The 13,842-nt window shown below is 48.6% G+C and overlaps 1 protein-coding gene across 5 annotated transcripts in view; it reads right to left on the reverse strand.

Moving 5' to 3' along the window:
• The window catches only part of MDGA1 (MAM domain containing glycosylphosphatidylinositol anchor 1), a 145,971-nt gene that overhangs the window by 43,194 nt on the left and 88,935 nt on the right, over window positions 1–13,842 (reverse strand). For all 5 annotated transcript variants that reach the window (XM_075445710.1, XM_075445701.1, XM_075445691.1 and 2 more), the window contains 2 exons: window positions 8,877–9,146; window positions 5,437–5,588 (listed from right to left, as the gene is read on the reverse strand). In XM_075445710.1, coding sequence (XP_075301825.1) covers window positions 5,437–5,588; window positions 8,877–9,146 — 422 coding nt within the window. The remainder of the gene's footprint in view (window positions 1–5,436; window positions 5,589–8,876; window positions 9,147–13,842) is intronic.

A 13,842-nucleotide genomic window follows, 5' to 3' on the forward strand; every position in this document is an offset into this window, starting at 1 on the left:
ATCCAGAGCAGGATGGGTCCCTCCTCACTTCACAAGTCACAACTCTGTGCTTTAAGCTTCTCATCTTCTAGTATGAACAGGACTTAGGATGACAGCTCTGACTGCTTTTTAGCTAAGCTGTCCCAAATCCTCACTATATCACCTCCTCAGCTTCTGCAGCGTCCCCCAGGAGAAAACCCCACCGCAGCACTAGTGGGGGACGTGCAAGATGGGGCCATGGTGCCCCAGAAAGCCTCGGGATGAGGGCTACGGACCCAGGCCAGTCGGCAGCCCCACGTGAGGCAGTTACCTTGGTGATGGCAGTGCTGCCCAGACAGCATGTAGTCTCCAGGAGTCAGCAACATGTTAGCGCCTTGGTTTGTAACGTGAGTTTGGCCACCCCTGCCTGCCTTGTACAGACACGCCTTCTTTCCTAGCCCTCAGTGTCCTCCCGGCCCCGAGGTGCAACCCCTCAGGCCACCCCCCAAAGCTCCGTCTGCTCATTTTACCAAGAAGCTTTGTCTGAAGCCACGGTTGCCTCTGCAGAAGAAAAGGGATTTTGTTCACCTCCTAGAGCACAGGGCTGGGCTGCTGCCAGGGCCACCACCTGCTCGAGCACACCACCTTTCTGCATTCATAGAATTTCCTGACCTGGGACCCAATAAACAAATAGGTTTATAATATCTAGAGGCAGAGAAAGCAATACCGCATGTGTCTGTCTTGGTTTTATACTCTTCTCCAGACACTGGCTACTGCTGAAGACAGGAGAAGACAAGCTTTTGGCCTTGATGTTCTCACTCCTGATGAGTACAGGGCTGGGTCGATTAGCTTGCTCTGGAAGGTTATTATACCCTGGCTGCCCAAACTAGCTGTTTATTTTATCACGGCATTGCTTACAAGCATTGGAAGATGCACCCAACTTCACTAGGCTGGGTTCTTCATGGGCCAAGGGCCATGCACGTGGGTTCACCAAGCTGTGGTGGTGCACAAATAGGAGAAGCACAGTGGTGCAAGTTAATTACGTTCTCAACTAAACATTTAAGTAAAAGACTATGGGCTGGTGCCTTGCTTGCTCATCATCCGTTTTGAGTAATATCACCCTTGCCTGGTACATGAAGAGAGTAAGAGACATCCCTGCCCTGGTCTGTGTGGCCTTGGAGGGGCGTCCAGCTCCATGTGCTGATGAAGCCAGAGACAGACAGCAGTTGACAGACACTGCTGAGGTGGGCTCAGAGGAGAGCAAAAGAACAACTCAGAGGCAGAAATGAAGCGATACAGATCCGTAGCTCTTGGGCCTCAGCATAAAACCTCTCCTGCTGCTTTGCGATGGCCATCAACAGAGTTAACCTTCCAGTCTAATCACAATCATTAAATTCCTGCTAATGCCCCTGTCCTGTGTCTGTCCAAACAGCTCTGTTATCTGTCACCTCCCCACACGGTGAGCCCGGCTCCCCACTGCCGTAGCTCTCATTAATGCCGCTCTGGCTGGCTGATGAGGCAAGTGGCAGCCGGCTCCGAGCCCAGATGAGTTCTGTAGACAGCGGGGGATGTTTATCCAACATGGAAGGGATGAAAGTACAAACAAAGAGAGACCGTACAATTACTCAGGCATTGCACAGGGCCAGTCTCATTAAAGACAGTCTCCCTGACAGGAATTAATCTGAAGTGACAACCCAATGAGCTAATTTAGCAAATGGGTCCAGGGCTTGGCCCAGTGCAAATTAAAGGGTTCTGCCTGGCAGGTAGAGCTGAGCCTGCTCTGAGGAGGGGAAAGGCAGAAATGTGTTAAGCTGGTCCCATTCTGGCCCAAGCCTGCATTTCAGAAGGTATGGAGGAGATAGCAGCCTCAGGTCTCCTTGAGGGGCACAATGAAGATTAAACTTCCCTACTGCACCAATGCCTTCTCCGTGCTCTTTCTCCTGCAGCCGCAGGTCATAGATGGGTTCCGGCTCATTAAGTGCACAGTAATTCTGCCACTATCCCCTGTAACTGTAACCACCAGCCCAGCTCAGATCTTTCCTCCAGGATGCAACCTGCTTGCAATATTAGATGGCTTTTCATTTCTCTTTAATGTTAGAGCAGAGCTCTGGGAGGGGATAAAATACACAGAGAGAAACAAGCAACTTAAAAGGCTTTTTATTTTTTAAGCAAAAATCTGGTTTAGGGAGGCTGCTTTGAATCCCCAAGCAATGAAAAACATTTTCAGTTGAAGTGCAGTGCCTCAGTGCCTTTCTATGGTACAAGAATACAGGGAATAAAAAAAAGCTGACCAAACAAATAGCCCAAAAGCCTCATGGCATCTGCCTACAACCAAACCAAACAAGGCAGTGAACCCATTAATTTCACTGGCTAAGGTGAAGTAAAGGTGGTCGGTGTTTGAATCAGTTGCCTTGGAGCAAGAAAAGAAAAATCTCCCAAGCCGTCAGGACAGACATCTGTATGGCCCCTGCCGCTCCTCAGTGGGGATGTTTTCCCCTCTGAATTGCCACTCAACACAATGCCACTGTCTAAGCCCGCCTGACCGATGTACTCCGGGAAATGATGGCCTATTTGCCGAGACATACAACAGAGGCTTTACGAGAAGCTCCACGTTGCTGTCGTATGCGCTTTGCCTGGGTCAGTGGCTCCAAGCTGTCAGGCTATTTATTTGGTTTTAATCAAAGGTTAATTCTTATTCTGCTGGAACTGGTACGTCTGCTGAGCCGCTCAGCCTGCTCCACAGTGCTGGGAACAATCAGCTCCTCTGGAAATACACCTGTCTGTCTTGCTGGGAGCCCCCGTGCATTGCTTAGGAAACCAAATTCCCCTAGACTGCTTGCAATCCCCCCAGGAATGCCTAACCAGCCCTCGGAAGCCGTTGAACAGGAAGAGTTGCAGGAGCCACAGCACCAGTCAATTAATAAGCAGCACTTTGACTCTCACTCAGCCCCATTTTCAGCAGCTTCAGCAAGCAAATTCAATTCAAGGGTTACCAGGTGCCTTGCAAAGCATCCTGCTACTTAGAGATCTTCATATTACTTATGCCAAGAGCTCTTCAAGAAAAATGGGGAGAGCAAAGCATTTTAAAGCCAGTGGGCATCCCAGCTGGCTGCCCTTTGGATTCCAGCTCAGCAAGAGTTAACATCTCCAGACAGCCCCTCACCACCCTGAGACTGCATACTGCTGCCGTCCCATTCATCCTTAAGATGCTGAAGAGCACCCGCTACTGAGACTGGGGAGCTCCCAGGGCTGGAGGAGAAGGTGGGCTGGCTGGCTGGGTAAGCTTTCATCAGCTTGATGCTGGCAATAAATCAGTCATGACTGGCCGCGTGTAAGGCCCATTTTATCTGAGGAGAATATTCCACTTCAATCCTAGCTCTCTAGGACGGTTTTTGTGCCACCACAGCTAGTGCCTGGAAGCCAGTATATCCAGTGAGGAGGGCACACAGGCAAACAACAGCCCCTCATTCAGGCAGACAAATCCCCTTGCTTAAGAGCTCTCCAGTCAGCAATGCTTTTAAGCTTTTGAGCTTTTCACAGTTATATTCAGTAATGTCACTGCGTTCTGCAGTCTGGCAATGGAACAGCAGGACACAAAGCTCAGCCAAGGTGCCCCAGCATGGAGAAGAAGGTGTGACAAAGCAGCAAAGGCTGTGGGACATGGAAGAGGGTGACGGCGCAAGGGAAAGAATGAAAGGTCAGGAGGTGTCACAAGGCTGCTTGGAACCAACGTGAGGCATCATGAGGCAAACACCAAGAAGGAAGGATGTGGGCACAGAGACAGCCCTGGGAAGCAGCAGGTTGGAGACCAGAGGGGATGTGATCCTCTGGGACAAGGAAATGAAGAGGGCTCAGTGAGACCTCAGTACGGCACATGGAGGCAGAGACCATACCATGCAATGCAAGTGTCTTTGTCAGAAGAGGGCCAAGAGGAGGCAATACCATGCAAGCCTTTTACAGAGTGTTTCCTGCTTGTGCTTGACAGATGTGGGAACAAAACTCTTCCTCTTCTTCCTCCTCTCTCTGCCTCCCCTTATTCAGACCCAGGCCACTGCAATGGCACCTACAGCCATTTCTAAGACACTGCCCATACATGAGACTGGGCTATAGCAGGGCCACGGTACAACACTCCTCTCAAACACACCACTAAATAGTCACAACTATGTAGTGATGCTGCAAAGGAAACATTAACAGCCATAACCGATAGGGTACGAATAAGACTGCGGGAGTTAGATTTGCACAGGCACTCGGCTTCCTTCATGTTATAACTTAAAGCAGAAATGTGATTTTCCCTTTTCTTGATCCTTTTCAGTAGGAGCTCAATGAGGAACAGATCCAGGATTACTTGTAGGCACTGTGCAATAGGAAAAAAATCTCAACATCGCTGGAGAAGGATAAAAATCACAAATTACTTCATTGAGTTGCAGTGCTGATAATAGCGAAGCTTGGCTAAGAGGGAAGGGGTACTATGACAAACTGCCTTCATTATTAGAGGCTCCCCTGTGTCCTATATTATTATTAAGCACTGACAATGTTCTCTGCGCAGTTTGAGTAACAAACAAAGGCTGTCCAACCCCAGAGAGCTCACAATCAAAGAGAGACATAAAACTGGAGCCTACTGTGCAGAACTAGAGGGAAGAGACACTTGGATCTTTTTAATTATTTTGTTTTCTATCTACAGTAAACAAACTTTTCCTTGCAAAATGCATTTGGTTCCAAGATACTTCTGAATGGCAAGAACCGCCAATTTTAAGTGTCCCCATTTTTTAAAATATGTTGAACACTGGCACTTTGCTGAGCAGGGATGAAAGTACCTGGCAATGCTGCTAGGTTAATGTGCTCTTTAAAAACATCAGACTTTTTTCCCAAACCTTCTCCAAGCAGTGATCTCTTCAGATTTCCCTCAGTTCTCCCCCCTCCCCCCCGCTGGTACGATTTCTCTTCAGACTCAGAAACCCTGAAACTCACTTTTCTTCCCCTGCAGGGTTTATATAGTCCTGATAGCTTCATTACTGAGATAGTATGAAAGCCCTTCTGCAACACAAACAACCGATGACTTTTTCCTGCAGTTCCTGCCCGGAGAGCCCTTCAGCTTATTACCTTTATTTCGTATGAGTGAGGAGGATGGAATTCCACTAGCTTGAGTCTTTCGCCTATAAAATCTACAATACCTACTAGTGACTGTGGGGTTTCATTCACATTGAAACCCCATTCAAAACACTGAGCATGAACAGTCTGACGGAAGACAGCAGGGCTTTGAAAGCCCTTGATCATACCCAACACCAGATGTAAAAACGAACACTGAGCTGTGCACTTGGCCTGTTCTCTTCCTTTCAGTGGAGAAGGTGCAAGACCATCAGTATCTGGCAATTTCATCACCTTCAGCTTTTAATTGACAAGGAGACATTGATGTAACTCCTTCCTGAGAGGTCCTCTTCCCAAGCGCATGTGCTGAGGCCCCAGAAGAGCAGACCTTACCTGCCGGACCTCCAGGCGGTACTTGAGGATGGGATCCACAGCATCGGGCTCCTTCTGTGTCCACTGCAAGACGTAAGAGTAATTCTTGGATTGCTTCTGGCTCAAGGTGGGGTTAGGAGTGTCATAGTAAAACTCTGGGCTGTAAGCTTTTGCTGGAGGGGGAAAAAAAAAGAGGGAGGAAAGTAAAAGATTGGGATCAAGGGGAACATAAATTACAAAGAAATGTGGTGAGAGTGGAACAGTTCCACTTGCCCAGCTCATCCACTTCCCTTTGACATGACGGACACCTTTACTATTGTAGCTGGTGTTGAACTGATGTGCCATCGTTTTCTGTGAATCACTGCTGCTTTCACAGCCTAAACTACTGGGAGAGTTAGCAGCCCTGCAACACCAGTGGGGCATGACCAACACCAGAGAAAGTGGGAACTTCAGTTCTCCAGCTGGAACCAGCTTTTATCTTTTTTCTCTTGCTTTGTAGTTTAGATTGAGGTTTAGACTGAGATTACCACTTTAAATTGGCATTTCTCCTGTTTCATGTTCTGCTTTACAGAGTCTCCTGCTAACTAACCCCAAGGAAAGATCATTTGGCCAGTAGGTCATAGGAAAAGTGTTATTTATCACACAGAGACCACGGCATTAAAAAGGAGACCTTGCTCCTTCTGCATCTCCCCTGCCTTGGCAACACAGCGCTCCAGCCTCTTTGTAACATGACAGTCAACTCAGCAGCAAAGGGGATGCTGACCTCAGCTTGGGTAAAAACAGCGGGAGCTTTTGCAGGGGCGGAGATGTCTTTCCTAAACCCACGTCTCCCCTTAAAAACAGAGGGCAGCAGGAGGAAACACAGGAGAAACGACGTACCAGAGAGAAGCTGAATAGTTCAGAGACGAAGAGATTTCCTGTCATTTCAACCAGCTGCTGCTGTCCTGAGCCACTACCAAACAGGATTCGAAGGCTACTGCCATGCAGCCCAGCGGCTAGTGGACCAATGCACAGGGCCCAGAAGCAACTTGAGGTCTTACCCACAACTGGTTTTTCCCTATTCGAAATCACCTTCATTTCAACTTCTGCACTTCAGTCTTTGGCAGATCCTGTCCTGGGCCAGGCAGGAGCTAGGCTGGAACCAAAACTCTCCTTTCTGGTTTCAGGTCCGACCTGGACCTGCACAGACCAGAAAGATGCCTGGGCAGCAAGGGAGAGCAAAACAGACATAAACACCATCTCCCCAGGCAGTCTGCTGCACCTTTCCACTTGAATCACGGGCCCTGCCATTCTGTGTGGTTATAATTAGGCTCGAAAGGATTCAGTGTTTATTTTTTATGAACTCAGATGGATAATATTGAAGTTTATTTCCAAGTCCTTTTTTTCTTATTATTTTTATTGACTTGAATTTTTGCACAAGCAAGAAGTTCAGAACCACCTCAGAGACTAATTGCTGCTTATTCAACTTGCATTGACTGTGAAAGTCAAGCTTCATAATGGATTCCAAAATAAAAACCAGAACTGATGATAATCATCGTCTTGCATGATATTAGTTCCTTATTAATTGACTCCAAGATGGAAACGGAAGAGGAAAAAAAGGCTTCAAATAGAAATGCAGCACACCAAGACACTTTTGGAACTTCCTTTCTGGAAAATTTTACCTTTGCTGGAAAGATATTTCTTCTGCTTACAGCTGGTGGGAAGAGCTGAACCTGAAAGGTTATTCACTCCATCTTTCAGGGCTTTCCTGTGCTTGTAGCTAGTAGGAGAGCAGGTGGTGACCAGTGTGGGCTGCCCTGATAACTTGCTTAAGGGGAATGGTTTGGATATCTTGGTATCCTTCCAAAATATCTCAGGAAGCTAATCTCCCATCCATAGAAGATATCCATATCCCATCCTGAGCAGGTTTATGTACTCGGTTTCCAGTACATCTGAACATCTCACAGTCACAAATGGGTCACTGCCTCCCTGTCAGATAGGAGGGTTTATTGTCCTTCCTTCACAGAGCAGAAACAGAGCATGCCATTCCCCCTGCTCACTCAGGAAGGCTGTGACAGATGGGAATTAAAACTCCAGTGGTCCTGAGCCCAAGTGCAGCAATCTAGCTACCAGATTATTTTTCAGGTTGCTCTACAGGCTCAGAAGGTCTAACTGATTTGTGGCTGTCCAAGATACAGGCAGAGATATCTGGAGCTGAAAAGCCACCATCAGGTATTAACGCCTTGGAAACAGAGAAGGAATGCAGGAAAATAGATGCTTGTTACTTTCCTGATGAGTGCTCTCTAGGAGCAAGGAATTCTGATCCTGGGAGCAGTCCCAAGCTTGCTAACGACAAGGTTTGCCGTGGTGGCTTATAGTGGGATATGGTTTGTCTTCATTTAGCTAGTGACACAACAGTTGCAAGCATATGAAGAAAGGGTAGAGAGGGCCAAAACTCTCAAGCAAAATCCACTGCCAGACAAAATTCCAGAAGATCTCAACGGGTCAGAGCCACATCCTGAAAAGGGGCCCAAACAGTAGAAGGGGCTTGGGCTTCCCCATTTCTGAGACTATGTCAGTTACAGGATACCAGAGCTTTTCCAAACCCTGGGAAAGATCTGCTTCAAAATCAGGCCTCTCTGGACGTTATTTATTCTCATTTATTCAGCCCTGACTTGAAAAGTGTTATAAATTGGCCCTGGACTAAATGTCCAGTATTTTGGCTGAATTTACTGCTTATTAAGGCAACTTCATCGGAGAGCTTGACTAGAAACTGGTGCCCAAGTCAATTTTGGGGTCATGGGAAAAGCAGATTTAATGATCAGCTGGAGAGGCTAGGTCAGACACGTGGGTTTAGATGCTATATAACTCTGCCATCTCTCTTTGCAGTTGCAAGTGCTGGAGAGGAGTCCTGTTACAGTGCCTGCTGGATTCACAGAACACTGTGAGCAGCAAATCCATACCAAGTACATGGATACTGAGTGCTAGTATCCATTCCCAGCTTGTGTTTGTCCTAGCAAGCATTGTGACACAAAGACAGCCAGGGGACATGGGGAAGGTACAGGAATACATAATACAGTTTTTGTTTGTTTGGTTTTGAAAGGGAAATTAGATGGTTTCGGAGGCTGCTAAGGGGGATGTAGAGCCTCTCACTCCCCCGTAGTCAATACTTCTCTATGACACAGGTTGTCCAAGCTGGAAAGCTGATGGCAGCCTTGTGTCCTGTATCTTTCAAGCTAGTGATCAAACACTGCTAAAAATGTACCAGTGGCTGCCACTAACTTCCCCAGGCCCATCCCAGACTTGGACTGCCTGAAGGATGGAGGCAGATCTCCCTCCTGGCTTACAGAAAGTCATCCCTTTTGAACACACAGGGGAGGCAGTGAATGTTGCCTGTACCGGCACCAGCTGACAGAGGAGCAAGCTTCCCAACTTCACGACCCCATCCGACAGCTCACTCTGACGTGCACTCCGTGACTTACCCGACACCTGGAAGAGGCAGGTGGAGACCCCCACGTCGTTGGAAATGCTGCACTCGTAGCTACCGCTTGTCTCCCGGCTCACGCTGTCCACCTTCAGCTCCGAGTAGTCCTGCTGCTCTGCCAGGGGCTGCGCCAGAAGGGTCCCGTTGAAGCGCCAGACGGAGGTGGCCACCTTCATGGGGCTGCCCTTCAGCATGGTGCAGCGCAGGGCAACACTGCGCCCCAGTCCCTGGCGCACGTCCTGGAAGGCTGGCTCCACCACGGGGGGGACTGGAGACCGAACAGAGTAACAGACGGGGTTGCTGTCAGGGAACAGCCATCTCGCTCATCATGGTCACCCCAGAGGTGCCTCTGAGGAGACAGGCGCCTATGATTCCCAAGAGGGTATTTATTTTCTAGCAAGAACCAGGCTTCATCAAACCAAAAGCAGTAACAGTCCTCTGACATCCCCTTCTGACTGGGCTGGGGCCGCTTCCCACCTCCTTCCCATTTATTAGGTGTCGGGGGCCTTTAGCAGGTACTCATCCCACCATAAGACACTGCTTGGAGGAGGTACCAAGCCCTGCTATTTCATGTGAGAAGTGCAACTTCAGCAGCTGAGCACCACAGCTTGGATTCAGTCCTTAGATCCTAACCAGAATAACCATAGTCCTCATATCCAGAGTAAACTGCACTCTTTGAGCAGGCAGGTATGCTCCCAAGCAGTTACAATCATGTTGTCCGCTCAACCTCAGACAGGGTTATCAGGGACACCATGTTCAGATGGAGGGATACACACTGGCTGTTCCCACAGAGAGCAGACCTGAGACCCTCAGAGGGCCCATCGAAATACATCAATACAACACATCAGAGACTAGCTACAGAGACTCTGGGTCCCATTTTTACCTCTGGCAACAATTCCCTGACGCTGGGAGGCGAGTCACGGCTCTCCATGTCAGCTTCTCTGCCAGTAGTGTGAGAATGGTGATATGTGGCCACCTCCTTAGCAAAGGGAGGATACTAAGTCTAGTTTTTTTAGCACTTGTAAAAATTTACAGGAAACTCACAATTTGGTCATGGCTGAGGCAGAGCAAGAAGAAAGTCTGGACTGGTGTTGCTTGGGTTACCCCTTACTTAATGCAATGGCAGAGGACTTCAATCTCCACAACCACCTGATGGACATGTTTCACTTGCAATAAACTCTTAATTAAAACACTACAGCATGGGAATAACCAGAAGCTCTCCTTCTAAAATAAGAAAAGCTTCCTGAACACAAACCAGCTGTTCGTCTGAATGCAAAAGAGAGGGAACAGATTTATGGCAGCTCCAGCACACTCACGACTCACCTTCTCCAGGTTCAAAGCACCTGCTCTTCTGCAGACAACTTCTATGCACTACAGGTCTACAAAGCACCTGCCTCGCACAGCCAGGCCCAAAAACCTGCAACACACAGCATCTGCAGTGCCACAGACACCGCTCCCCCAGGAACCATGAGTCCCACAGCATGCCTGCTGCCCAGAACACAGCCATGCCCAGAGAACTCCAGCACACCAGCCTCTCCTCTCCCATAGCCTGATCCCAGCAAGACCCGAGCTCTGTAACACTAGTGCCATCTCCATCTTCACCACAGATGAAGGTGGTGCATGCACTGCCTTACAGGTCTGCACGCACAGTGTCCCCTCTCCCAGGGACACAGACACATCTGTGGGCGCGCAACGTACAAGTGTCCTCTCCAGTCAGCAGCCCTGGTTTGACAGTGGCTGATTGTTTTCTAGGTATCCATCCTCGACTCTCAGCCTCTGGGCCCTTTGCTGCATGCAAGTGGATTAAAAGCAGCTCTTGCCAGAGCTCACGTTGCCGTGCTGAGTGGCGTGGTCAGCTCATTACAGATGGCTTTCCTATCAATGTGTCTCCGCGGGTGCTCCAAGCACTGACTTGCCTTTGGCTCACACATCTCCCACCTCACGGTGAGAATAATGTGAGAAGTTGTTTGATTAGACTTAGTGCCATGAACGTGTCATCTCCATCCCTAGCTGCTATCCCATTTCTTGGGTCACATCCTCTCCTTAATTGAAGCCAGTAGGGTCTTACATTATAATCAAGGCCAGCTGGTGATGTAGGGAAAAAAAAAAAAGGGGGAGAGAACAGGGAAAGGAAGGCTTAAAAAAAAATATGGCACAGCAGCTCCAGATGTACTCAGAGCAATCTGTCTCATGAGGAGGAGAGAGAGGGGTGGGGAAGCAGCTTCTCTCACTGCACTGAGTGGCACCTGTGTATGGAACTGGGACAGAGAAAAAGAAAAGGTCTGAAATTGGACAAAGTGCTCCCTGCACAGACACAGGCTGCAAGGAAGGTGCCCCCTTGGGCCTTGCTGAGGGAGTGTCTGGGGCTGGTAAAAACTCACAGCGGAGCAGGGCTGAGACACTCCAGATGCTTCCGTAGGTCACAGCAACAGCAGGGCAGCCAAGGATGCAGAAGATACTTAATCTGCTTCAGCTGGGAAATGGATTTACTTGATTTGTATTGGGACAGGCTCTGGACCTATGTCGTCACCTCATGAAGGGAATGTATGAAACTGCCTATACAGTAAAACATGATTACGTTTTCCCCTCTTGTCTGTGGCACTAGGAAACACCCAATGAGCATTAACTCTGCAGGTAGTCCTGGAGTCCCTGGGTTTGCTTGAGAGAGATGAAGCAGGTCATCCCATCACTGTGAAGGATGCATGCAATACTATGGCAAGAGGCAGCTGTTGCTGAAGGCTGCCAGTGGACGTGAAAGCAAAGAATAGTCAACAGTAATTACAGAGCCAGGCATCAGCTCTGGCCTCCAATGCCTACTGGGTAGCCCACTCTTCTTCACAGAGGTTACACACAAAAGTGAGGCCCATCACCAAGGCAGGGATCCAGTCTGCAAATCCTAACAAATAACAACACAGCCTTTCCTCATCCCTGGCTTAAATGTAAAATAAAGCTTGTTTAAATTAGCGGGTTCTCCTGCTCCACAGAACTGGGAACTGAGCAGCTCCCATACACCTGAGGTGTTGACTGTCTCAGCGCGGAGACCTCCAACATGACTCCTGCACAGACACCTTTAGGGAGCTTCAGGAAATGACAATGATTTTCCAGGTGCCATTAGTACCCTTAGGGAAGCAGCATCCCTGCTGGCTCTCAGGGAGCACATCTGGCTGTTCATGCTACCAAGATTCCACGGTGCTCTTTGGGGAGCTTGGCTATCAACCCCAGTTTTTAGCCCAGTTCCAAAGGCAGGTTCTTGTCCAGAGGCTCCTCAAACACCTTTCTGTATCTCCCCTGAACTCCAGTGCATGCAGCTGAAGTGCTCTTTCAAGCAGCAGCCACACTGCAGGCAGCAGGTTGCTACACTTAAAGAAGGAGGTAAAAAACCTCTCTGCGTATACAGGGCTTCGGGATCCCCTGGTAAGAAACACAGCAAACAAATATAGACAATTACTGTTTTCTCTCAGCATACAGCTTAATGCTAGAAGAGCTAGCTGGCAGGAGGAGTGATGAGAGGGCTGAAGAGGGAAGCACATTACCGTTCAAGGCAACACTGAAAGAAGGAGGCTCCTCCAGCAACCTTGTTAAGATGCAGCTGCTGTGAAACACAAGGCAGGGCAGCCTGCCTTTGCAGCAGAATTATTGTGCAACAGGAGAAAATATAATCACTCACCTGCTCATTAGGAGCAAATCAAATCAGCTGAACACAGGCAATCTACTCCAGCATGCCAGGCACCCTAAAGCAAAGCCGGGCTGTAGGCAGCTCGCTTGCTGTGAGCCGGAGCAGATGCTCTGCACTGAAGGGTTGCTAAGCTAGCACGGTGTTCACGATGATGAAGGCCAAGAGCGAGGCAAACACAACAGAGAAATGTCAAGTGTCAAGGGGTGTTGCTTTGTGCCCCCAAAACCTCTTGTGTTCTTGGTTTCACTGGAAATAACCAGCAATGAAATGCTCATCCTGCCAGATGAGTGAGAAGTGCACCAGCTCTTGAGCTGTGGTCAAGTCTCTAAGGATTTATTTTAAGTCTGTTTTTATTTTAGCCTTGAGAAAGGGAGGAGCGTTCTTATAAGAGCCAAAGTGCTTGCAGGAAACACCACAGTCTCCTTACACTGTTACTATGCTGTCCTGCTTGGGCACAGCTCAAGGTGGGGTGCTCAGTGATCCCTGCAATGCTGTTTGATTGCTCTAGGTTCCCATCAAATTCAGATGCCTCCAGAAGGTAACGATGCTTCTTTCATCAACGATGAAGTCAAAGCACCCCAGGATGGCAGTGATGCACTATGGAAAGCTTTTCACTTGTGGGGTAAATACAGAAAAAACATTTTAAGTGAAAATTTTTCTTTTTTCACTTTCAAAAATGGGGATGTTGTCATGAGGCTGCTCAATCTGCTATGGATGAAAGGCAAAGAAAGGCTCATATTGGAGTGGACAGATGCATGGAAATCAGTGACAAGATGAAACACAAGCCAGCATCTGCAGAACAGGGAAACACAGAGTGAACAGACCTCGCATTAAGAGCTCAGGCAAGAATTGAGAAAGTCAAAAACAACTACGACACTACTAGGCAAGACACACGCAAAGTCTGCTTTCCAACCGTAGCTTGAGGACTGTGAATAGCATATCCTGGTCAATTCCCAAATGCTGGCTCATTTTGAAAGGTCTGTCAGAGCTGAGACGCTCACTCGTAACCTGCTTCCTGACTCACGGGCAGCCCTGTCCTCCCTGTAGCCACCCTGACCCGCGGCTGACAACAGCCAGCTCTGTAGCTGGTCAGCTGCCCACATTGTACCGCTGGTCTATGCAGCCACCACGGACTGCTGCACTCTCACTTTTCTACAGGGATTTACTTCACGCAATGCTTCCTCTGCTGCAAGGTGCACCACAGTGCAGCAATGTCCAGGCAGAAAAAGAGAGGCACAAGCAGAAAGATGGCTTGCCCGAGGTCACACGAACCAGCAGAATCAGCCAG

This window comes from Opisthocomus hoazin, chromosome 2, assembly GCF_030867145.1.
Source record: "Opisthocomus hoazin isolate bOpiHoa1 chromosome 2, bOpiHoa1.hap1, whole genome shotgun sequence".
Taxonomy (NCBI): domain Eukaryota; kingdom Metazoa; phylum Chordata; class Aves; order Opisthocomiformes; family Opisthocomidae; genus Opisthocomus; species Opisthocomus hoazin.